Consider the following 26,792-nt stretch of genomic DNA (forward strand, 5'->3'; position numbering starts at 1 on the left):
TGTTTGTTCGTTAGATTGCTGATTGCACTTCCGCTTATCTCTCTTGCCTGAGCTTGATGTACATAGCCGGTCGATACGTGACCTCTATACCCATAGTTCGTTCGGGGATTTACGTTGCAATTCGCCCATTCTTTTGTCTCCCTTTCTTGTTACTTGCCGCATCCGAGCGCTGTTTGCCTTGGGTTGTCCTATTGCTCCTCTGTGTTTGAAAGGTGCCAGCCTTCGTATGTGTAATGCTTACTCGCTATCAACTTCGCTGTCCTTCGATGTTGTCTGAGCACTTCTGTTGTCACGTGTGATTTCTCCCTGCTTACTTCGCTCTTCCGCATCTGATTGTGGTGAAATGTGCCTTGTTGCTTACACGTTCTTGCCTGAAATTCGTATTGTCCTCGTGATTTTTCCGCCCTGTGAAATTATGTATCTGTACATGTAGTTGTCTCTGTCCTTGACATGCTGACTGTTATTATGTGTGATTAGTGTGTGTGGCCCTTTGTTCTCTTGCATCTTCCACTGTGCTGGGGGGCAATCTTGGTGCGACTGGTGGGGGCAGCTTGTCCTGCTGTTACTGATGATATCCCGTACGGTTGATTGCTACGCCTTCTGTCTGTTCCATCTCGTCTCAACTCATTGCTGCACTGTAGCCTATATTTTATGTTTCGCCCTGTCTTCGTCGTATTCTATTTGCTGGTGTCTCCTGCTTTGGAAATCCTTCGTCATATGCCTGCTGACGTCTGGAACAGTATTTACCTTCTCGTTTTTGACTTTTGGTCGGCTCCAGCATGGTCTGATTGGTGTCGTCCTAATGTTGAGTACTGCTACTAGACCCTTTCTCACTGTAGTCACTGATGTTTGATCTGATACGTATTTCATTGCGCTGGTTTGTGCTTGTTATGTTTTTTTACCAGGCTTTATTGCTGTTGCATGGTTTATCACTTAATCGTCGTGACCTGTGTTCATTCGCTTCTTTATTGTCTTGCCATTTCTGTTTGTTATACTAAATTCGTAATCCTGTTGTCCTGTTTTGTTTGCTCTGTTTCCATACGGCTTTTGTGGCCTTTCTGTACTAGCGGTGTTCTTTAATTTTATGTCTACTACAAGACTTTTCCTGTCCGCCTTACTGCTCATTTATTTGATAGATGCGTAGTATGATGCTTTTGTTCTGCTGCGCTCGGCCCCTGGATGAACTGATTGACCTGATGTCTGTCTGATTGTTTATCGCTCTGTGTTGTTGTGAACCTGTACCGTATCCAGTCCTTGTGATTATCTGGCTGAGGGGTTTAAGCCTATGCAGAAAGCAGCCGGGACAGTGCACTCACCTTGGTATAGTCGCCGCATCTTGCTGGCACTTGTGGGCAAGCTGCCTCCGAGTGACTTCCAGTAGTTGTCTTCCATCGTCCATTGCAGTTCTTGGAGGGAGAGTCCTTAGTGTCTTGTTGACTTTGATCTATTAGCGCTCAGACTTCACAGATCCACATGTGCCGGATTGAAATCGCTACGCTTCCGTAGTCAATCCAGCTGCTGCCTCAGATTGGTCTGTCTAGACCATTGAGTCTTGGGCGACCTGCCTATCTATGGCACACTGGTGTTGTCGAGGCCCTCTGCGTGTTGTTTCCAATGCCCTTCTGAGCGTGTGCTCACTTACTCGGCCCGCTGGCTGTAGACTTGGCGAGCTATGATGCCTCGACAGGAACTCTTCTATGTCTGTGGGCGAGCAGCGCTTATTGGCCCCCGGTAGTTTGGCGGTTCTCGTTTCCATTGCAGGGTTTTCAGAATCTGCACTTGTCCTTCTATGTTAGCCCTTTGGGTGGAGGCCTTGCTGCTAGCAGCTGCGTTCATCGTGTGCAGCTAGGGTTCTGGCACTGCTGTTAGTTTCTTTAATCGTAGGTGTGATCATGTTCTGGTCCAGGTGGCTTGGTCCGAGCTCTTCATCGTAATGTTCTTGACCCGCTGCTGGATGTTTCTACTGTGAGTGATGACTGGCTTTCTGTTTGGGAGCTGTTGCTGTGCTCTGTTCTCATGTCCTGCCGCCACTTCTGCACTGGTGTTATGAGTCTCTCTTTCTCCCATATGCTTCTTCAGTACGTGTTCAGGTTTCTGGCTGCAGTGGCTCTGCTTTGATTGCTGTGAGTTGCATGCAGTTGGGAGTACACCTTTAGTGGATGGTTCTTTGGAGAATCAGAGCATTTACTTTTTTGGCCTCTGCTTCTCTGTGTATCTCTTAGCCTCGTAGCCAGTTGCTTGAGCCTTTGCTTTAGCAGTCGTTAGGGCTTCAGATGGATCAGGGCCCATGTATTTTTTCTCAGTAGCCGAGTCTTATCCTTAATCTCTCACCCTTCTGTAGTTCCACAGCTGACTAAACTTCTCTCGAGTCGCCTTTGATCTTATCTGCAACTCATTTTCCGGGTGGGTCATACTGCTGTTCTTCTTGATCGTGTAGCCAAGCAATCTCCCGGTTACAGAGTCTGTAGCGTATTACCAGTTCCCTTGGTTTTGAGTTAGTTGGTATAGGGGATTTGTCATGAGGGCTCTGCTGGCATCGTCTAACATTACTATCTGATGGTACTTTCGCCACTGATCTTTGGTATCGGTCTCGATATTGACTGTAGCTAGTATTTCATGATCTTATGCCTCATACAGCTGCTGTGCCCTGCAATGGAGGGGTGCAGTGAAGTTTCAGCTTCAGTGTGGGGCCTACAACATCCACTTGTTCTTCCAGTCTTCTTGAATCTGGGTGAGTAGATGTGAGGTGTATTCAGCTGTGAGCGGGCAGCTCCTCTTTACATGGAAGGTTGGGTAACTACTTTTCTCCAGTAAGTAGGATGTAGGTCTTTTAGTCCATCATAGTCCCTTCATATACGTGCATATTCCCCTTCCATGTAGGTCACTGTTGTATACATTCCATCAAATTTCATTCTCTTTTCCCCGTCCATGTGATGTTTGTCCAGTACCATTTATGCAGATTGTCTGCGTCCTCAGAACACTGCGCGCCTTGTATTCCGGCGACGTCGACGCCGGCATGACGCTCCTAGTCGGTTCACTCTCATACTTGAGGTAGACAGGTGAAGCAATAAGGGTCTTTGCCCAAGGACCCCTACGGAAAGTTTGGTACACCCGGATAAAACCCGGTCTCTCGTCATCAAAGGGCGGTCTCTCGTATCACCGAGGTGCCACTTCCTTAACACACTCGCTATCACAAGCTAATAGTAGTATTTGGTTATTTATATCACACAGATTAGGTGCCAGTCTCTAGATTTAATATTAGTTAGAGAAAGAGAAAAATTTGTAACACTTTACTTGTGTAAAATTTTCTCATGGAAAAAAACAGTTACAATCAGTAAGAGAGCTTGGGATAGCTATATTAGAATCATGGAAGATTACAAATGAAATTTGGTCAGTCTCTCAAGCCAGCCTATTATTTTATTTAATTTTACAATCTGTTTTTACACGGTTACTTACAAAACGAATTAAGGACAACAAAAAGGCTATGAGCCCATACTGGGTCGACCAATGTCATCCAGCCCAGTATCTCGCTTACGAACAGTGGTCCCATGCCAGGTGCCCCAGAGGAGTGACCTAACAGGTAATGATCAGTGATCTCTCTCCTGCCATCACTCCACCCTTGACAAACAGAGGCTAGGGGGACACCATTCCTTACCCATCCTGGCTAATAGCCATTAATGGATTAACCTCCATGATCTATCCAGTTCTTCTCTTAAACCCTGTTACAGTCCTAGCCTTCACACCTCCTCAGGCAAGAGTTCCACAGGTTGACTGTGCGCTTGTGTGAAGAGACTCCTTTTATTTGTTTAAACCTGCTGTCCATGTCATTTCATTTGGTGGCCTAGTTCTTTATTATGGAACAGTAAAATAACTTTCTTATTCACTTTCTCCCACCACTCATGTTTTATATACCTCTATCATATCCCCCCCTAGTCTCCTCTTTCAAGCTGAAAGTCCTAGCTTCTTTTAATCTCTCCTCATATGGGACCTGATCCAAAACGCCCTAATCATTTAGTTCCTCTCTCTGACCTTTTCTATGCCAGTTAATATCCTTTTTTTAGATGAAGAGACCCATTGAATGCAGTATTATATATATATATATATATATATATATATATTTGGTTATTGTTTCTTGTCCTGAATTCTGTTTTGCCCTTGCTAACTTTATATAAATGTTTTACTGTGCTGATTGCCCTGGCCTCTGGCACATAACATAAAAAAAATATGCAATGCATAAAATTATATTGCATGTAATAGACAATTCAAAGCTCCCTCCCCCCATGTACTGCTTCATCAGTGATCCGTAGTCAAACACATTTCTGACCAAAAATAAGTGATATGCTCCGATCTCTGAATGTCATGAACTTGAGCTCTGTCAGAATACCAGAGGACACAGATAGCAGTGTTGGGAGACCTTCACTGAAAAATCTTTATTTCCAGGGAATGAGGGATGCAAATCTAGTGACAGTGTACAAAGGTATCAGCTGATCTCAGCCACCATAGTGATTCATAGAGAGAAAGTTCCTTAAGTTAGTCAGGTTTCAAATGAAACCTTGAATTGCACCCTAACAAATCAGAAGCCATGCCATTCACATAGTGCAGATGCAATGTACTAAGTCTAACCAGGTCCAATAAGCAGTAGCCACAATGTTCTTCAGTGTTACTGAATAATATCATCAGACAAAACGCACTGAAGTAGTCCAACTTTGGGGTGATCATGCCAGAGTTAACCGTGGCTTTAACAAGGAAGAATGGCTACATTGTACTTAACCATCTGAAGAAAACAAGGTATAAGCCACTTATTTTACCTGAAAATCCAGTGAAACGTGGCCACGCTGCACTGCACAATAATTTAGGACTGGAATATACTATATATTCATATATATATATATAATATATATGTAAACTATAATATATTTAATTGATACTTAATCTCAGTTCTTCTTCTTCTTCTGTGTCCAGGGCCACCCAGCGGGGAGTGCAAAAGGGGCAATTTGCTCTGGGCCCCTGTTTAAGATGGTCCCCAAACTGAGTGGTGTTGGGAGCTGGCACCGGGGGTCACAGCGCCACTCACTCAAATTTGGCCTGGCTACCCCTCCGTCATGATGGACAGAGGAGTGTCTGGGCCAAACATGAATGGAGCTGTGACTCTGTGCTCTAGGTTGCAATGCCCAGAACGGAATTGGGCCCAGTATTGTGGAACAGAAGCTGCTGCTACAGGGTGAGTGTGGAGCTGGCTCACTGTACAACCCCAAACCTCTTTCTGGGGCTTCCCATTAGTGATAATTTTTTTTTTTTTTTTTTTTTTTTTAAGGATGGTGGGGCCTCAGTTTCAGATTCTGCCTGGGGCCTCTGTTTGGCCCTTCCTACGTCACAGCATCCACACAACCATAGCCAACAAAATTCTCTTCACCTCGATGTCGCACAGACTCAGACTGCAGCCCCAGACTATTTTCAAAGCATGATATAAATCAAACTTTCTTACAAACTTCCCCTCATAAACACTTGTATAGCATCTTCATTTGAAGAGCTCAAAGCTCTTTACAAACATTAAGCCTCATAACAACCATGTGAGGTAGGTAATGATCAAAGAGATCAGGCACCCACGGAAAACCTGCCTCTTTTCCCAGTGTCACTTTACCAACCTTTCTGGGGAATCTTTCGGTATTGCCACTGGATCTTGTGTCCCCCAACACAGGGTAGGAGAGAGGCACTAAGGAGTAGATTTTATGAACCCAGCTGCACTTCAAGAGCAGCAGTTGCTGACCAAACATTTCATAAAAAGGCAGTTTCATAGACCCATGAGATCTTGCACTGCTAGCATTATGAAGATTTGTATGTGGTCTTTGAGCTTGTGATCTTTGGCCTACTTTTCTGAGGCTAGATAATGCTGAAAATAAAACAAAGATTTAAAGCCTCCAAAAGTGGTCTCCCTTGTTTCCTAGAGAGAGCCCAAGATGATAACCATGAACAATTCCCCATAGCTACTTGGGAATCTCTAACAGCTTTTTAGGAAAAGCCTCTGAACTTATGTAATACAGCAATACGTATTCTAAAATTAAAAATGAAGCCTATAAATATGTGGCTTTTGACTTTAGTGTTTCATGTTATCCACTTAAACTCGTATGCTTGGGGCCCAATCCAATATCCACTGAAATCAATGGGAATGTTTCCATAGACTTTAGTGGATGCTGGATAGGCTTTTGGTCACAAACACTTTTAAGCTGCTTTTATGCTGCACCACAAGCAGAAGCTGAGCTAGAATATTGACTTCACTTTTTTTGCTTTGGTCATGTTTGTATAACAATTGTAAGACTATTTAACAGCTATTTAAATAGTTTTGTTTTTCACAGTTTTATTTTTACCGTAGCTTCATTTTAACTGAACATTTATTTGTAACTGGCATTTCAAAACAAAACTTAATTCTGCAGGGGTGTAAATGTGTTTCAATAGAGTTCCCAAATGATTAGTAATTTTAAATCTGGAGGAAGTAAAACTTAAGGAAATGTGGTTTTCTTTGTAAAACTGAGATGATATAGTGTCTAGACATTGCTTTTATGAGTAACTTTTTTGTTCAGTAATTTTTGCAGTAATATGCAACTTTGTGTTTTTCTAGTTCCTGATGTCAGTCGAAATGGAGATCCATTTGTAGCAACATCAATTGTTGAAGCAATTGCAACGGTTGACAGAGCTATAAATTCAACACGTACACATTTGTTTGACAGGTATCATATCATTTGAGGGCTTTTTATGGGGAAGTCAAAATTAATTTTGGGTATGCTGAAAGAAATGCTACAATCAATAAACCTATTTGACTACAGTACTATTACACATCTGAAAGATGAGACAATAGAATGATTTTAAATATCAAACTTTAACATCTGGTTAGTTTCTGGAGTTCTAGCAATTTAACAAGAAAGCCATATTTTTAAAAGAAAACTGCACTAAGTGCCCCAACAAACAAATTTAGCTAATAGGTTTTGAATAGTTATTTCAATTATTTTGGGGGAACCAACGTGTTTAAAAAGCTTGATTTTATTCAAAAGCCTACTGGTATTTTAATGTTGGATCTAATGCATTTTAATATAAATTTTCATGTTTAAATATGTTTTTCAGTCATCTTATATTAAATATAAATATTTATTTTTATTGATTTTTGCCTTCCATTTTGGGACGAGTAACAAAGGTATAGTCAATCACGTCTAGTGATATCTTAAGTTGCCGAAACTTTTTAAACTATTTGTAGTCTTATAGTACTTGTGTATACACTTACTATTTTTTCAATTATCTGTTAGTCGTCCTCGTTCTCCAAATGATTTGCTAGCCTTATTTCGATACCCAAGAGATCCTTACACTGTTGAGCAAGCAAGAGCTGGAGAAATATTTGAAAGAACATTACAGCTAATTCAAGATCATGTACAAGATGGTTTAATGGTTGACCTAAATGGAACAAGTCAGTGCCTTTACTTTACTTTTTGTGTTTTGTAGTGTATAAGCCATTTCAATTCATTATGCTTCAAGGAGTATTAATTTTAAAAGCTCTGTGTCCCATTGTGCAGCTGTTACTCTTGTTGAAGTCATTACGGCTTCTTGAGTGTGCAAGAGCTCACTAACATGAATAAAGATTACTCACTTGGGTCCTTGATTCTCACATTGCTATATTTTGATGTACCTTGTTTGTCTGAGATGTGCTGGTACGTTATTTTAATTCTTCGCTATTTGACATACTAAGAAAAAAAATGATGCAGTCAAATTCTTCCCTCAGTTAAAATTAACACACCTCAAGTACATGGGGTTGGATGGGTGTTAACAAAGGAGTGAATTTGGCTAATAGTTTCTTAGCAAGATTTAGAATTTTTCAGTATGTACTGTTAAGACAGTATTTGTATTGGTTATTGCATCAAAAGAAAACATGGTAATCCCTCTTTGTCTTATCACAGAGAGGATATAATATAACAGCAAAGATTTGTGCACTGTTTGTGATCACTTTACAGAACAGTGTTTCTGCATTTTCTGTACCAGTTTTCCTGAAGTAATTGTTACTTGTTCTTAAAGCAGAGTACAGTGTCAAACTAAGCTACAACAGTTTCCTGGTAGTCTGTTCTCAAATTTAATTTGCTATTAAGAAATGTTTTTTGTTGTTTTTTATAAATAGTAAGAAAAAAGTAATTCAGAATTATAATGCCCAGCCTGAAAATTTAGAGCTAAACACACTTGCAAAGAGAACTGTAAGCTAATTGTTCTGCAGTGCCTATAAGTTCTTGCTTTTGGCAGTTGATATACAATGTGTCAGTGCGTGAGACTTATGACTACAGGGCTTGGAAATAATGATGGAGTTTTAGGAGAGATTCTGAGACGTGGCATGTAGCCAAATGTTACAGCTAGACTGGAATCTTGAGGAAATATTTTTACTTATAAATGCTACTTTTGATGTTTATAATTGAGAATTTCATTATGACTTTCCAAAATTTTAACTGTGACCCTGAATTAGGCCAATATGTACAGGGCCAAAGACTGTAAGCTTTGCAGAATTAGAACACTGTAAGATTTGTTAGTAAAAGTGGACAGTTACTCGTAATACTGAGCAAACAATTTGCAAGGAATAATTTGTCACACAAATTTGACTTCTTTGAGTACAGAACATTCACAAACAGATCGTGATTTCATTGAGTTTGCTGCTAATCATTCAGAATTATTTGACATTTTCTTCATTTTTTTTTTTTACTACAGATTGCAAGTATTTGAATCTTAACGTTTGAGAAACTGCAGTTTATTAGGCTAAATAAAGGATTTTTGTTTGTTTGTTCCATGATTGGATGCAAGCATTTGTAGTATAAATACTGGTGCATCCAAATCTAACATTCTTTTTTCATGAATACTCATGTATGGAACACTGAAATTTAATTTTTATCAACTTTAATGCTAGTAAAAAGAATCATTCTAATGTTCGCTGGAAGTGAGCACAATAGGGTTGTGAGCATGGCCAAAGTGAATTCATTTAAAAATTCAAAGCTAATAATATCAGACAACATTTTATATCTATTCACAACCAGAGCTGGCTTTTGGTCCCTTCAAAATCCACAACCATGGCCCCAGGATTTCAGAAAACTAGAAATGTAAAGAAAATCTGTTTTCATTTAAACATCCTTCCCCCTAAGTTTCTAACCCTAGTCCTTGCACTTGTTTGGTTTGTGTTTTCAAAGCTAATGAATGTAAGCTGCTACTAAAGTTGAAAAAAACAAGTGGATGGGTCATACTTTTGCAGCAGAAAAATTGGGGGAACCTAACAATTGCCAATCTATGAACTTTTGACTAAATGAAGCTATTGAATGTCAGCTGTATCTCAAAGAATCATCTTGCTAACACTTCTGAAAAAAATCTTAAACCAGGATTATATATAGTGGTGTGGTAATGAACAGGAATGTGTTACATTTGGAATATGGTGGCAAAAATTAATTTTGCAGGCCAGCTTGTCCAAAAACATGGAAGTTTGATTCTGCTCATACCCTTGTTCTAGAAATTTTGATGAAAACCAGGATTACCACAACATACAATCATTTATCTCAACGGTATACAAGTAAAGAGCAAAAGGAAAGAGAGATTCAGAAGGCTATAATAAATGAAGATAACTTAAAAAGGGGTGTTACTGATTGTTATTGTACTTGATTACAAGGACAGGCCTTGGAGTAGCAGAGCCACAACATCCTCATCTTAAAGTGTTAAAAATCCTCAAAACAGTGTATTATGTTCTGTTCTTTAGTAGCCAGTGATGATTCTGCACCATGGTGTACAGTGTTTCAGAGGCCAGAATAGTCCTGAAAATATTATTTGTAGGGCAGATAACTGACACCTACTCTTTGAATTTTACATTCAGATCATATGTAACATTTTTCTTGAGTGATTACCATTTAATTGTGCACGCTGTTAGGCTCTATAAACACATTATTTTATTACCATTAACGTCCTCCCCTCTTCCTGCGTATTGTTTGTTACACTAACTTGTCTTTGATTAGATGGTAAGCTTAAGGGCCACAACTACCGATGTGTTTTGTGGTTCCTAGCATAAAGGGGCACTTGTATTCTTAGCAGGGTGGAGGGTATGCATGTCTTTTTTGTATTGCTGTAATATTTATATAACATAAAACAATACATAATAGTAATAAATATGTTTTAAAGTAATCAAAAGCTTGTATAAGATAACAGAGTTCTGAGAGTAGAAAAGCTTCAGCTGATTAGTTTTGGGGCACATTTTCAAATGTTCTCAACATCCAGTTACGACCAGATTTTCAGAAGAGCTCATCTCTCATTTAGGCACCTAAATGAAGTGGGCAGATTATCAAATTATTCTCAGTGGCAGATGTATGGTGTTGAGTACTTTCAAAATCTGCCTATTTCATTTAGGTGACTAAGTGGGAGATGAGATCTTTTGAAAAGTTTTTTGTCATTGTTTTCATGCAAATTCTTTTTCCTTTGAATTTGTCCAAGGATATGTGGAATTTTTTTAAACCAAAAGATGATAAAATGATGTCTAGGATATTTGTGATTTTTGTATCCAAAATCTGATAAGTCTTTAATTTTCCCTATGCTTCTGTTTCAGGCTATCACTATAATGATCTTGTATCTCCACAATACTTGAACCTGATAGCTAATCTGTCAGGCTGCACAGCCCATAGACGAGTGAATAACTGCTCAGATATGTGCTTTCACCAGAAATACAGGACACATGATGGAACTTGCAATAATCTGCAGCATCCGATGTGGGGTGCCTCTCTGACAGCCTTTGAACGGTTGTTAAAGTCAGTCTATGAAAATGGATTTAACTTGCCTAGGGGCATTGGACCTAATAGACACTATAATGGATACACGCTCCCCATGCCTCGCTTGGTTTCAACATCGTTAATAGGAACTGAAACAATAACCCCTGATGATCAGTTTACTCACTTTCTAATGCAGTGGGGTCAGTTCCTTGATCATGACCTTGACTCCACAGTTGCAGCTCTGAGTGAAGCCAGGTTTTCTGATGGTCAGCACTGCAGTTCAGTTTGTACAAATGATCCTCCATGTTTCTCAATCATGGTACCACCAAATGACCCTCGAGTTAGAAATGGTGCACGGTGCATGTTTTTTGTTCGCTCCAGTCCTGTTTGTGGAAGTGGCATGACATCTCTTCTAATGAATTCTGTTTACCCACGAGAACAGATTAACCAGCTGACGTCATATATTGATGCATCCAATGTGTATGGCAGTTCAGACCATGAGTCACAAGAAATCAGAGACTTGGCAAGTCAAAGGGGTCTTCTGAGACAGGGCATTGTACAGAGATCTGGCAAGCCTCTTCTTCCATTTGCTACGGGTCCACCAACAGAATGCATGAGAGATGAAAACGAGAGCCCAATTCCTTGCTTCTTAGCTGGGGATCATCGTGCTAATGAGCAACTGGGTCTCACCAGTATGCATACATTGTGGTTTAGAGAACACAACAGAATTGCTACAGAGTTACTGAAACTCAACCCACACTGGGATGGGGACACAATATATCATGAAACGCGCAAAATTGTTGGCGCAGAAATGCAACATATAACATACAACCATTGGCTCCCTAAGATCTTTGGAGAGGTAGGCATGAAGATGCTTGGCGAATATAAAGGTTATGATCCCAATGTTAATTCTGGCATAACTAATGAGTTTGCAACTGCCGCTTTTAGGTTTGGTCACACACTTATCAATCCCTTACTGTATCGGCTGGATGAAAACTTTGAACCTATTCTACAAGGCCATATACCTCTTCATAAGGCATTCTTCTCTCCCTTTCGGATTGTAAATGAAGGAGGCATTGATCCACTGTTAAGGGGATTGTTTGGGGTTGCTGGTAAGATGCGAGTACCATCACAGTTACTCAATACAGAATTAACAGAGAGACTATTCTCCATGGCACGTACTGTGGCTTTAGATTTGGCAGCTATGAATATTCAGAGAGGCAGAGACCATGGAATTCCTCCCTACCATGATTTTAGAGTTTACTGTAATCTTTCTTCAGCTCATACTTTTGAAGATCTGAAAAACGAAATTAGGAACCCTGAAATCAGGGAGAAGCTTAGCAGGTGAGCTTGAGGTGAAGGTTAATGGTTAAAAATTCAAATGTACTTTTATGTCTAAATGTGCATGTGATAATAATTATTTAAATGTCTAACCTAGAAGGAAGTATTTATTAGGAAAGGTATAAAGGGAATATCCTACAAAACTTTCTGCCAACATCAGGAGACAAGTATGGAAGGCTCAGGGTTCCTGAGTACCTGCATAAGCTACAGAATGTCTTTCCCTCAGTGACACTTACACAGATCTGATTCCTCCACTCCTTGAGTTGTAGGAACTCCATGAAGCTGAGCCCATCCAGAGACCATGTGTTCATGTATACACCCACAGGAAATTTTTTTATGAGTAATATTTAAAAAACTAAATAAATGTAATACTGAAATCTCATGATAGTATTTATGTCTTCAGTTTTCATAGAATCATAGAATATCAGAGTTGGAAGGGGCGTCAAGAGGTCATCTAGTCCAACCCCCTGCTCAAAGCAGGACCAATTCCCAACTAAATCATCTCAGCCAGGGCTTTGTCAAACCTGACCTTAAAAACCTCTTTGAATTAGGTGCAGCACAATGCAGGAAGAGAATGCTAAATTTAATATCATGGTTATTTTTGCTGTGAATAGTTCAGAACAATTACCCTTAATTTTGTCATAATACTGAATGTTTTTATAAATGTGTAATTTTAAATAAGTATTTGTATTTCTCTTGTTATAGTCTCTATGGATCACCTCTGAACATAGATTTATTTCCTGCTCTTATGGTAGAAGATTTAGTTCCTGGTAGCCGATTGGGGCCAACTTTGATGTGTCTATTGAGTACACAGTTTAAACGTCTTCGAGATGGAGACAGGTAAAGACAAAATGCCCATGGAAAACTTAAGTGAATTTAGAATAGATTTTTTTTTCATTTTTTAAATTGTTCAGTGACTTTTTTCAAATCCAAACTCAGTTTTCTTTTATGATCTGACTATAGAAGTGAAAGTGATAAAAAGCTGATTTTATAGTTGTCAAAGCAGCTGAAATAATAGCTATGCTTATTTATTTTTAAGGCCTGTTATCTTTTATGGTGAAAATAGCAATAAAGCTCCAACAGGCAATACAGTATAGCTGACTGAGCAGGGGACTGGGACCCAGGAGCTCCTAACTTTCCTATTTCTGACATTGTGTGACTGTCCTTGTGCAAATTACTGCTCAGGCTACTTCACTGTAAATTGAAGAAAAACTTTCTTCAGTGATTGTCCACGTGTATTCCACTTCCGCTGCACGTGCATCCATATATGTGAGATTGGATTCTGTTGGGCAGCAATGTCCACTGGGACCTTTCCTGTACTCTTACTTCCTGTGGCTGCAAGATGGAAACCCTGTAATGTCCACTTCTCTGCATACTGTGTAACTTTACTAGTTGTGTGTGTATGTGACCAGTTAGCTAGTAATACTGGCATAGTTATTGTAGTGGGGTTTTTTTTGTTGTTTTTTATACCTATCAGCTGTATGTAAAAACAACAACAACAACAAAATCCTCTTCTTAGTGTTTGGGACTTTCCCCACCCTAGTGGGGATTAGCTGCTATGGCTGAATTGAAGCCCCTGGGCTTCAAAACTCACACTGTGAAGGAACTGTTTCATGTAATGACAGACACTGAATGTGCCTCTTTTGTTTTGGAGAGGATCATTTCCCCAACAGATGCTAGATCTGTTGCTTCTTCTCCAAAAGCATGTAGAAGGCAAGAGAAGCCCATCTTAAACGTTTTCTATGGGAGCAAGTTTCCTCAGAACAGAAGATAAAAAGAGAACCAACTGGGCCTCAGCAGGCTTCCTCAGTCAGTGCTCCTGTGACCTGCTGCCCAACTCAGCTCCCAGGCTCACTCTTCAAAAAAAAACTTCATCCACTGAGACCAGCAGAGCAGCCAAGTCATATCCTTCACTTAATAGTCTGAAACGGGTCAGAAGGGGCATAGTTCCCACAGTAAGTGCAGGCCTTGGTTACCCTCCCTGAAACCTAATAAAAGGAGTCATAGATCTCACACTACTTGGCCAAAGGGTAGTTCACAGCCCAAATTTGGCCCCTCTGACAACCTGGCAAAACCTGGTCCTTAAGCCCATAGGGTGCTGTCTCAGGCAGCAGTCCACATTTTGCCGGCACCAACCTCTCAGTAGTAATATTGATGCACACAGGGCCGCTGACTCTTGCAGCATGGATGCTCCTGACACTGACTTTCTTGGCATCAAAATTATTCTTGGTACTGAGTGATCTGGCAAGGAAATCTAGCTCTGTTACCACCAATAGATGTTGATCTCCCTTCTCTGTGAAATTTGTGGTTCCTTGAGAAGGACATCTGGCACTAACTCACATTATACCCCAGTAAGAACAGGAAAGTGAGGAAGAACATTTGCAAATAGAGAGACACTTGTTCTACTTCGAGTGCTTGCTCATATCCATTCCAGTTAGGTGTGCGCGCATGCCGCATGCACATTCGTCGGAAGATTTTTACCCTAGCAACACTCGGTGGGCTGGCAGGGTGCCCCCTGGAGTGGCGCCACTGTGGTGCCAGATATATACCCCTGTCGACCTATCCGCACCTCAGTTCCTTCTTACTGCCCGTGTCGGTCGTTGGAACAGTGGAGCGCGGCTTAGCTGATCTCCACCTCCCTAGCTATTCACTCATTCTAATCGTTATTCTGTATATAGTTCAATATTCTATATTTCTAGTTAGTTTTATTAGTTCTTTGTAGTAGTTATTGTATATAGTTAAGAGGGATCGGGGATTAGCCCCCTCCCCTCACCCAGTACCAGGGCCTATGCCCAGTTCACCGGGCTTCAAACCCGGGCTTGGCCTGTCATGACGGGCTTGGCCTGTCATAGGCCGATGCCCACAGGAGACCCTCACGACTCCTATCTCAAGTGCTTGGGCGAATCCCACCTTGCAGACAAGTACCTCATCTGCAAGGCTTTCAAGCTCCGGACGAAAAAGGAGCTCCTGGTGGAGGCAGCTCTAACTCCTCCATCTTCGGCACCAACTGCTGCACCGGGGACGGGTGCCTCCTCCACACCGGTGCACATGGGCACTGTGAAGGCTCCTCGACACCAGCCATCACCGGCCCAGGCTCCTGCCTGGCACCGCGCTCTCTTCCCGAGGATCAAGAAGCATAAGACTCCTGCGGTTCCCGTGCCTACGCCGCAGTCAGAGCGCCTAACTAAGTCAGACCGCCCGGCACAGTCAACTGCCGACGTCTTCTGCGCCCTTGATTCCGGTATCGCAGGAGCCGTCAAGTCCAGTGCCTACCAACTCCCCAGCACACGCCTTGGTTGAGCTTATCGTGTCCTCCACGCTGGAGATGTTCTCTACGGCAAGGGAGTTGCCGGTGCGGGTTGTCTAATCATTAGGCAAACCGGCCCTGCTGAGACCATCCTCGCCCGGCACCGCCAAACGTCGCTGGTCATGATCCAGGTCCCGCAGGTGCTCTTGGTCCCATCATCGATCCCGGTCCCGACACTGCTCGCAGTCCCGGTACAGGTTGTACTCGCGGCACCGCTCAAGATCCCGTGCGCCGAACCGATACTCTCGGCACCGATCCAGGTCCTGGCACCGTTCACGGCACCACACATCTCGCAGCCGATCCCGGCGCAGGGATTCAAGGCACCAGTCGACCTCCCGGCACTGCACCGGTAGCAGGTCCCGGTCTCACTCTCGATGCTGGTACGACTCCCGGTACCATTCTCTGGTGCCGCATGAAGATGGTTCGACTAGTCACAGAGACCCTCCCCAAACGGTCTCAGCTCCTCTGTGGCCTTCTCGGCACCCATCCGTATCATCCCATGTGGACAGTGCTTCCTATGGGAATTCAAACACTCACAGCAGGTTCGCCCTAGGAACCCACGGCCCGGACCAGGGACCTCATCAGTTGTCCTTTTGGATGCCTTGGGCTTATCACCAAGCCCAAGATGAACCCGCTGTGCCATCACGCTCCGGTCCATCAGAACACGGCGTGCCTGGCCACTGTCAGCCGACCTCCCCCTGCTGGTACAGAGGAAGCTGCTGCCCCCACACCGGACCCCCACGATCTGCCAGCTCCGGATGTCCCCCAGGATTAGGAGTCGGTACAGGATCCACTCGTCCCGGGGCTTTCATCCTCCCCTTTGTCAAGAGGTGATTCAACTATGGGACTTTTGCATAGCCCACTCAATAGACCTGGTAGCGTCCTTTCTCCCAGGAGTCCAAAACACTCTGGCAGATCAACTGAGCAGATCCTTCCTGTCTCACGAGTTGTCCATCCGTCCGGACATTCTCCATTCTGTCTTCTGGAAGTGGAGGTTTCCCCACATAGACCTCTTTGCCTCCCAAGAGAACAGGAAATGCCAGGTGTTCTGCTCCCTGCAAGGTCGCTCCCCAGGCTCCCTCTCGGACGCATTCCTGATCCCGTGGAAGGGGCACCTATTTTATGCCTTCCCACCCTTTCCTCTTGTCCACAGAGTCCTACTCAAGCTCCGCAGGGACAGAGCCCAACTAATCCTCATCGCTCCAGCATGGCCGAGACAGCATTGGTACACCCTGTTGCTCGACCTCTCTATGGCAGACCCGATCCCCCTGCCGCTATGCCCGGACCTCATAACACAGGACTTCGGCAGGCTTCACCACCCGGACCTGCAGTCCCTTCATCTGACAGCATGGCTGCTGTATGGTTGAGCCAATCTGAGTTGCGTTGTTCCACCTCAGTACAACAGGTGCTGCTGGGAAGCAGAAAGCCTTCCATGCGGACAACATATCTCGCCAAGTGGAAGCGCCTCTCCCACTGGTGCTCTCAGCATAACTTTATCCCCAAAGGTGTGTCGGTCCCCATTATCTTGGACTATTTATGGCCCCTCAAGGAGCAGGGACTGGCAATCTCTTCTCTAAGGTGCATCTTGCAGCTATTTCTGCCTTCCACCCAGGGGAAACTGGCAGTTCTGTCTTTTCTCACCCCGTGGTTTCCAGATTCCTCAAGGGCTTGGAGCGGCTGTACCCGCAGGTCAAGCACCGAACCCCTACTTGGGATTTAAACCTCGTGTTAGCTAGGCTTATGGGTTCCCCCTTTGAGCCTTTAGCCACATGCTCGCTGCTGTACCTTTCCTGGAAGACAGCCTTCCTAGTCGCTATCACCTCGGCTAGACGTGTCTCGGAACTTCGAGCTTTGACTGCGGATCCCCCATATACGGTATTCCACAAGGACAAGGTACAGCTGCGACCGCACCTGGCATTCCTCCCTAAGGTGGTCTCTGCCTTCCACATTAATCAAGACATCTTTCTACCAGTCTTTTTCCCAAAGCCGCACTCATCGCTCTGGGAACAACAGCTGCATACGTTGGATGTCCGCAGGACTCTCGCCTTTTATATCGAGAGGACCAAACCCTTTTAACGTTCGCCTCAGCTCTTTGTAGCTGTCGCAGAGCGCATGAAGGGCATACCAGTCTCTTCACAACGAATTTCATCTTGGGTGACATCCTGTATCCGGACATGCTATGAGTTGGCTCACGTTCCGACTGGCCATCTCACCGCCCATTCTACTCGGGCTCATGCCTCATCTGCTGCTTTCCTGGCCCATGTTCCCATCCAGGAAATATGTCGCGCGGCTACCTGGTCTTCCATCCACACCTTTGCATCACACTACGCATTGGTCCAGCAGTCCAGAGACAATGCCGCCTTCGGCTCAGCGGTCTTACATTCCGCAACGTCTCACTCCGACCCGACCGCCTAGGTAAGGCTTGGGAATCACCTAACTGGATGGATATGAGCAAGCACTCGAAGAAAAGACGGTTACTCACCTTTGTAACTGTTGTTCTTTGAGATGTGTTGCTTATATCCATTCCAAACCCACTCTCCTTACCCACTGTCGGAGTAGCCGGCAAGAAGAAACTGAAGGGTGGCCGGGTCGGCTGGGGTATATATCCGGTGCCATAGTGGCGCCACTCCAGGGGGCGCCCAGCCGACCCACCGAGTGTTGCTAGGGTAAAAGTTTCTCCGACGAACATGTACGCGGCACACACACACCTAACTGAAATGGATATGAGCAACACATCTCGAAGAATAACAGTTACAAAGGTGAGTAACCGTCTTATCTCAGCAGTGATCTCCTCTTCCTCACCAGATGAAGCAGTTGTGCACTCCACATCCATTCAGTCTGACTATTTTAAAAAATTTCAGGAACTTCTGCATCACATGGTAGACACACAAATTCAAGAATTTAGGGAGGAACCTAAGTCTTTTGTAGCTGAGGGACAACTGGTAACTCATACATTGCTGTAGGTAGCATAAGACGCATTGGACATGGCAGAACAATCAATGACAAACTCCACTGCCATGCACAGAGCTTCATGGTTACAGTCTTCGAGAGTACAAAGGAGGTCCACGCAGCTACTGAGGTCCTCCCATAACTCGAGAACTGATAAAGCTCTATGCTCTATAAAAGGTTAAAGAGCTATTGTCCATTTCTTGGCAGCTACTTGCTAGCCCCTAAGACAAAGCAGGCCTGGTCACAAACCACTCTAGAAAAAGGTGTTTTCATGTATTAATATAACCCTTGAAGATACGGTCTACATCAGTAGCAAGCATGTTCCAGATGCATGGAAGAAATCGAAACACGACTATCGATGAAGAAGGGCGATCCAAAAGAATTGAACAACTACCATCTGATCACAGTCCTCTCACAAGATCTTCACCAGCGTCATACTCAATTGGATTAAGAAGGATCTTGAAATGCATGAAACCAGAGAACAGGCTGGTTTCTACTCAGGGTATTCAACAATTGATCACATCCACTCAGTTTGGCAGCTCTTTGAAAAAATGCAAGAAATACGAAGTATCGTTGTGTCTTGAATTTGTCGACTACAAAAAGGCATTTGACTTGCTGGAGATTAAGGCTGTACTCAACGCGCTCAACGAAATTGGAATCGACCTGAGGTACATTGACCTGCTGGAAGAAATTAACTGCAATTGTTTGACAAAGAGAAGATTATTCAATGTCCTGTGCATTATTATTATACATAGAGGAGTAAGACAGTCACTGAAGCTGTTTTCAGCCGTACTGGAGTCACGGTTAAAGAAATTGTACTGGGTAAAAGGAATCAGAATTGATGGAGAACAGCTAACGCATCTTCTCTTCACTGCTGACTGTGTAATATTGGCAAAGGACACAGGATAACTGGAGAAATTGCAGTAATTACAAACACTTTCACATGATATCGGGTTGGAAGTGTACACTTTGAAGATGAAGTGTATGTGGAATGAGCATTGTGCAGCAGGAATCATCACTGTAAATGGGAAAATAATCGAGGAGGTCAAAAAATATATTTACCTGGGTCAGCATGTGAACAGAGACAACTCATTTGAAAGGGAATGCAGTAGGAGGAGAAAGGCAGGGAGAGGAAGTTTCAACAGAATAAAGACATCTCTAATGGATTGTGAACTTCCCATGAAGAAAAGAAGTTTAACTCCAGTATTCTGCCAGTAATTATATGTGGAGCGAAAAGCTAGTCAATGAGGAAAGCGGAGGAAGAAAAATTTGCTGTCACTCAGAGAGCAATGAAAAGGCAAATGTGTAAGATATCGGTCCATGATCACATACTTAATCAAGAGATTAGAAGGTGTACAGAAGTGACCGATGTTGTGCAGGCAATGTAGGACACAAAACAGAGGTGGGCAGGTCATGTAATCCGTAGGGAAGACAATAGGTGGACAGCCCGCATCAGTGACTGAATCCCTAGAGACCACAAGCAGCAGCTGGGCAGACCGAAAACATGGTAGGCCAATCCCATGACAGAACTCTTTAGCCAGAAATGGAAAGAATGTGTTCACAACAAAATGGAATGGTGTGGCATCGACTTGCATTTGTGGAGGGATGGACAGGGACAGGCTGGACAAAGGTGATTATAATCCACAAAGATCATGTGAGCTACCAAGGAAGGAGCAAAGTTTCCAATGCAGAGGCTCTCTTCCTTTGATACTGGACCCCTAGATCCACCTCATGGCAGCAAGGTTGGACACCATCATTGAGAGCCATATAGAGCATTTGGAGAATCAATACCTTTCTTGCCACCCCCATGTCTGGCAACCACCTTTTTATTTTTTAGAGGCTTGGAATTGATTTAACTCAAACCACTGGGTTTTAGAGGTTAACAGTGTGAGATATTATCCATTTGCAGTCCCTTACTACCCCTCTTCAAGGACTCCTCTTACAAAAAATGGTTAAAGAAAGAAGTGAATTCCCTTCTAAATCTCTGAACAGTGGAAGAAGAGCCTCTGGAGTTAAAAGAGGAATGGGTTTTGCTCCCATTATTGTATAATCCCTAAGAACAAGGGAGACAAGCATCCAGTACTAGATTTGAGACAACTCAAATAGCTTCATCCATCATTTCAAATTCAGTTTGGTAATTCTAGCCTCTATAACCTTATCCTTAGATCCTCAAAAATGGTTCACAGCTCTCAGTTTAGAAGTCACATACTTTCACATATCAATTCACCTGGCACACAGAAAATAGCTAAGATTCCAGATGGGAACTTCTCACTACCAGTACAAAGTCCTTCCCTTTGGTCTTTCAACAAAACCAAGAGTATTCAGCACGTGATTGACGAGCTCATCTTGGAAGGCAAGGGATCTAGATATGCCAGTACTCGATGACTGGCTTATTCGAGGAAGATCACCATGGCAGGTGAACGATTCTATTCATTTAGTCCTACATCTTTTCACCACACAGATCTCAGAATCTAAACAGAAAAGTCAATCACTGTTGCAAACCCAGAGACTAGAGTTCATATGGGTAATGCTAGATTCCCCATCAGCAAAGGCTAATCTGCCACAGGACAGATTCAAGACCAAGATAGACCTCATCAACGAGCTGCAAGCTCACCCAAAGACTTGAGCATGTCTCTCACTTACGCCACATAGCATGTCAGATTTCACCTCTGTTTCATAGAAATGTAGTTAAAAATCTTGCATCTGCCCCACATACATCACATGGACATGAGGACACAGGTGCCCTGAGAAGCCTTCTCATTATTAATTTGGTGGAAGGACTCCCATGTGTGCAAAGGAGTACTGATTTCTCCAGCTGTATCTACCTATCAAAACATTGGTGACTTCCATGCTCAGGTGGGGAGCCCACCTAGACCACCCCCAGGTCTGTGACCCAAGTTGCCTACAGTAGCCCACACTGAGAATGCCAAGATCAGGGCAGGCTGCAGAAAGGAGAGCAGATTCTCCCAAACCTGGTGCTTAACACTGTAGTTAGATTCACCAGCCAGTCACAAACTGTGCTCCTGGTCCCCCCCCCACAAGTTATCAAGGAGCTGGGGGGGAAGAAAAAGAAGACTGCACAGCCCTTTTTATTGCATTCCATTCTTTGGCTTACAATCAGCAAATAGATCCAGTAAAGTGAGAAGGTATTTAGAACTGTATGCACTATACAAAATGTTCTTCTGATCCCCAAAAGGCCAGCCACAGTACCAGATCGATATTAGTTTGGATCTTACCCAAAATATCATTCTGCCAGCAATCCCTTAGTATCTAAAACTAAAGGTTTTATTATAAATTAAAAGAAAAGAAAGAGAAGAGAGATGTTAAATGGCCAAAGCAGTCAGATACATACACATGACTTCAGAGTCGATATATCAGGCTTTAGCAACACTGGTGAGTTTGCTGGCTTGTAAAGTTCCCCTGGAACATCTCCAATATATTGGGTGAATATATTAGTCCTTTTCAGTTTGTAGAGAAGTTACTCCAGAGATGAGAAGTAGGATTGAAGACAAAATGGAGAAGATGTAGCTGCCTTTTTATATCCTTTGTCATGTGGCTTGGCTTGTACATCCTTTATCCCAAACACAAGCTCACAGCACACGGGCATGGAAAAGCTCTTGGAGTCCCCTGTCCGCAGGCATGTCACTACATGTGCTGCTGACTCATAGATGTAGACCCTGGATTCTCTCTGTTGGTTCATTGTACAGTTGATTGCCCTTGATGGGCCATTAAGCAGGCTGGATAGTGCTGATGCCAATCTGTATGGAGATGTCACTCAGAAAGACAGCACAAGTTTGAGATACAGATATATCACATATCAGAGGGGTAGCCGTGTTAGTCTGGATCTGTAAAAGCAGCAAAGAATCCTGTGGCACCTTATAGACTAACAGATGTTTTGGAGCATGAGCTTTCGTGGGTGAATACCCACTTCGTCAGATGCATGTAGTGGAAATTTCCAGGGGCAGGTATATGTATGCAAGCAAGCTAGAGATAATGAGGTTAGTTCAATCAGGGAGGATGAGGCCCTGTTCTAGCAGTTGAGGTGTGAAAACCAAGGAAGGAGAAACTGGTTCTGTAGTTGGCAAGCCATTCACAGTCTTTGTTTAATCCTGAGCTGCTGATGTCAAATTTGCAGATGAACTGAAGCTCAGCAGTTTCTCTTTGAAGTCTGGTCCTTCATGAAACAAAGATGATACGTACATATAAACAAGATTATCATACTTAGAAAATCATAACTTTTGTACTGATACCTTCCATGGCATACCTTGTAATATTCATTTTCTATTTTGTAATATTGGTATCAATAATATTATAAATGGTCACCCATATTCCATACAGCATCACAAGGCACGAGGCCTCTGGACTGCCAAAGAGATTCACATAAATGTTCTGGAACTCAGAGCTATTTGTCTAGGATGCAAAGCTTTTCTTCTTATGCTGTGGACTAACAGTTGAAGAAATGAGAGACAACACAACAGCAATGTTTTATGTCAACAAACAGAAAGGAATACAATTATCCCTCCTTTGCTAAGCAAGTTCATCTCTGGAATTGGTGCATTCATCAACAGATTGTACCAGTAATTCTGCTTCTACCAGACTTTCAGAATGTCCTGCTGGACCAGCCTTCTCATCTGCAAGTTGCCCGCTAAGGATTTGAGCCTGCAAACCATCTTCTGCAGGTGAGGATAATCAGCAGTGTTGCTTCAGATAAGGGAGGGAGTTTTGGGGAAAGGCTGAATACCATCTTCTTGTCAGATGCTTTCCTTATCTCATGAACTCTGAGAATGAAGTGTACCTATCCGCTGATTATATAAGTGAGGCAATATCTTTTATTGGACCAACTTCTTTTGGTGAGAGAGACAAGCTTTCAACCTTACAAAGAGCAGTGACACTTCGGGTTATTTCCCCAAACTAAAGCAGAGGTCTTTGTAAGCTCAAAAGCTTGTCTCACTAACGGAAGTTGGTCCAATAAAAGATATTACCTCGTCCACCTTATGTCTCTGTCAGTGAAAGAAGCTGTTTAGCTGAAGTCCGGAATATTTTTGTGCATAGCAGGAAGGACTCTACTAGATTGACCTATGCACTTAAATGGAACAGGTTCTTTATTTGGACAACACTATGCCACTTGTCTCCCTTAGGAGTCACAATTCCTACTATTCTGATCTATCTGATATGGGTAAAGCATTCAGAGCTATCCATCAGCACCATAAGGATACATCGAGCAGCAATATCATCCTCCCATTCAAGGGGAAACCATATTTTCTCACCTTATAGTTGTTATATTCCTTAAGGGCCTTATTTCATCTGTTTCTCACTTTCTATGAGCCCCCTTCCTTTTGGAACCTCAGTATAGTGTTAGATGGGTTAATGGGGACCCCCTTTTGAGCTGTTAGCAACTTGCTTTCAATATCATCTTTCTGTGAAAATGATCTTTTTAGTGAATATAACATCAGCTTGAAAGGTAAAGGAGATGCAAGTCCTCACTTTACATTGCGTTTCATACAGATGAAGTGATCCTTAGGTTTCATCATAAATGTTTTTCAAGATTGTCTTAGATTTTCATTTCAATTAGACTGTTCATCTGCCATTTTTCTTTCCTTAGCTCCACTTCAAAAAAATTGCACATCCTTGATGTGGTTAGGACACTTTCATAATACCGTGAAAGAACAAGAACCTTCAGGGGTTCCCCTAGGCTGTTTGTAGCATTTGCTGATTGGGTGAAAGGTCAGGCAGTATCCACCTAAAGACTGTCTAAACTGGTATTTAATTGAATTAGGGCATGTCTACATATAAACCACTACAGCAGTACCTCTGCAGCTTCGCCGCTGTCATGTTTCAGTGAAGACACTACCTATGTCAGCGAAGTTAATCCACCTCCCCAGCAGGCAGTAGCTAGGTCAAAAGGAGAATGTTCCTGTTGACTTAGTGCTGTCTACACTGAGGGTTAGTTCGGTTTAACTGCGTTGCTCAGGGGGGTGGATTTTTCACACCTCTGAGCGGCACGGTTATGGCGACTTAATTTCCTAGTGTAGACCAGACATAATGTAGACATAGTGTCATGGCCTTAGATAATTCTATGAGTTATTTAGATTATAGCCTACTCCACCAGGGCTCAGGATCTTTTCTGTCTTCTGTGGGAAGCATACCAGTTTCAGAAATTTGCAGTGCAGATACAATGGGGATGAGTCCACACTTTCACCCAGCTATTCTTTAGTTGAGGCCTCAAGATTTGACATCCGCTTTGACAGGGCTGTCCTGCAGTCTTGATTTAAATAGGACTTCTAGCAACCTTCTCCTAATTATGAGGTCACTTCTCCCTAGTCCCCAGAATACACGTGGACAATCACTTGAGGTAGAAAGAACAGTTACTTACCTTCCAGTAACTGTTTTTTTTCAAGATGTGTTGTCCACATGAATTCCATGACTTGCTCTCTTTCCCCTCTACTAGGGAATCTACACCACTTGGATTCTGAACCGGACAAAGGAACTGAGAGACGCTTGGGCCCACTCCATCCTTCATGCCCTTAGATAAAAATATAAAGGGGATAAATATTATTGTTACAGCACCTAGCACCCCTTTTGGTATTTGACCACTCTCCCATCTCAAATTCTGACATCTGAAAATCCACACTTCTCTCCTTTTGATGTAACTTGTAGTCTGTGATGTCTGCCTGGTTTTGTCTCTTTTGAGGGAAGAAAGTCAGCTTTCTTTTTATTGTAGATACCTGGCAATGATTAGCCACATTTTAATAGTTACCACTATCTAATTAAGTTTATTTTTTTATAATTAAAAGGTGCCTTAAGAGAGGGAAAATTGAGAGAGAGCATGAATCATGAAATAAAATTTAATTTAAACTAATGCCTCAGGCAAATATTGCTAGAATATCATTAGGGAGGGTGGATCAGAGCTCATCTTACAAAACAGTAGTCTGATACTTTAAACTCTTAGATCATAAATAACGTATTTGGATATCCGCCAGTGAATGTTACAGCCCTCTCAGTACACTTTGCTGTCTTATTTTTTCCTTTGCATAAAACCTACTTAAAATTTTAGAAATGGAATCCAGAACTGTGTAAATCAGATGTTTGTGTGTAGATGAATGGAAGGGAGAAATTCAGACTCAGAAATAAGGGCTCCAAACTTCTGGAAACAGCATATACCTACATATGTCACACAAGGTTAATCAGAGAATCATAGAATATCAGGGTTGGAAGGGACCTTAGGAGGTCATCTAGTCCAACCCCTTGCCCAAAGCAGGATGAGTCCCCAACTAAATCATCCCAGCCAGGGCTTTGTCAAGCCTGACCTTAAAAACTACTAAGGAAGGGGATTCCACCACCTCCCTAGGTAATCCATTCCAGTGCTTCACCACTCTCTGAGTGAAAAAGTTTTTCCTAATATCCAACCTAAACCTCCCCCACTGCAACTTGAGACTATTACTTCTTGTTCTGTCACCTGATACCACTGAGAACATGATACCACTGAGAACAAGTCTAGATCATCTCTTTGGGATACCCCCTTTTTCAGGTAGTTGAAAGAAGCTATCAAATCCCCGCTTTCAGTCTTCTCTTCTTGCAGACCTAAACAATCCCGAGTTCCTTCAGCCTCATCCTCATTAAGTCATGTCTGCTCGCAGCCTCAGCTAATCATTGTTTGTTGCTCTCTGCTGGCTCTTTTCCAATTTTTTCCACATCCTTCTGTGTAGTGTGGAGGGCCCCAAACTGAACACAGTTACTCTGGATTTGAGGCCTCAGCAATGTCTGGAATAGAGGCATGACCTGATCACGTGTCCCTCCAATGCTTGCTGGCAATTGCCCCTGACTTGTACAGCCAAAAATGCCTGTTGGCCTGTGGGTTAACACACAAGGGTCGCACTGTGACGATCATATCCATCTTTCTCCATCCATCTGCTAACGCCCCTCGGTCCTTTTCTGCCACGAACTTTCTTTCCCAGCATCTCAGTCCCTACTTCTGCTGCAACAGTGCATGGGATTCTTCTGTCCTAACGTGCAGGACTCTGAACTTGTCCTTGTTGAAACCTCATCAGCATTTCTTTTGGTGTCCAAGTCCTCTAATTTGCTGCTAGGGTCCCTCTGTACCGCTATCCCCACTCTTCCATGTTAGTGTATCTGCAAACTTGCTAGAGGAGTACTGATACTCACTGCCGTTCCTCATAGATCAGTTAATGAAGATGATTGAACAAAACCTGGCTCACAGGGACCCCGACCCCGTTAGATGTTGAACAAAACCGACCCCAGGACCGACCCTTGGGGCACTCCGCTTGATACCGGCTGCCAACAAGACATGGAGCGATTGATCACTACCCGTTGAGCCTGACAATCTAGCCAGCTTTCTGTCTACTTTATAGTCCATTCATCTAGTCCATAATTCTTTAACTTGCCGACAAGAAGACTCTGGGAGACCTTATCAAAAGCTT

The 26,792-nt window shown here is 42.9% G+C and overlaps 1 protein-coding gene across 2 annotated transcripts in view; it reads left to right on the forward strand.

Annotated features, from left to right (window-relative positions):
* PXDN (peroxidasin) overlaps nt 1-26,792 on the forward strand; it is a 169,864-nt gene that overhangs the window by 115,214 nt on the left and 27,858 nt on the right. For both annotated transcript variants that reach the window (XM_032791110.2, XM_032791111.2), the window contains 4 exons: nt 6,617-6,725; nt 7,296-7,453; nt 10,598-12,101; nt 12,804-12,938. In XM_032791110.2, the coding sequence (XP_032647001.1) occupies nt 6,617-6,725; nt 7,296-7,453; nt 10,598-12,101; nt 12,804-12,938 (1,906 nt within the window). The remainder of the gene's footprint in view (nt 1-6,616; nt 6,726-7,295; nt 7,454-10,597; nt 12,102-12,803; nt 12,939-26,792) is intronic.

This window comes from Chelonoidis abingdonii, chromosome 3 (genome assembly GCF_003597395.2).
Source record: "Chelonoidis abingdonii isolate Lonesome George chromosome 3, CheloAbing_2.0, whole genome shotgun sequence".
Taxonomy (NCBI): Eukaryota; Metazoa; Chordata; order Testudines; family Testudinidae; genus Chelonoidis; species Chelonoidis abingdonii.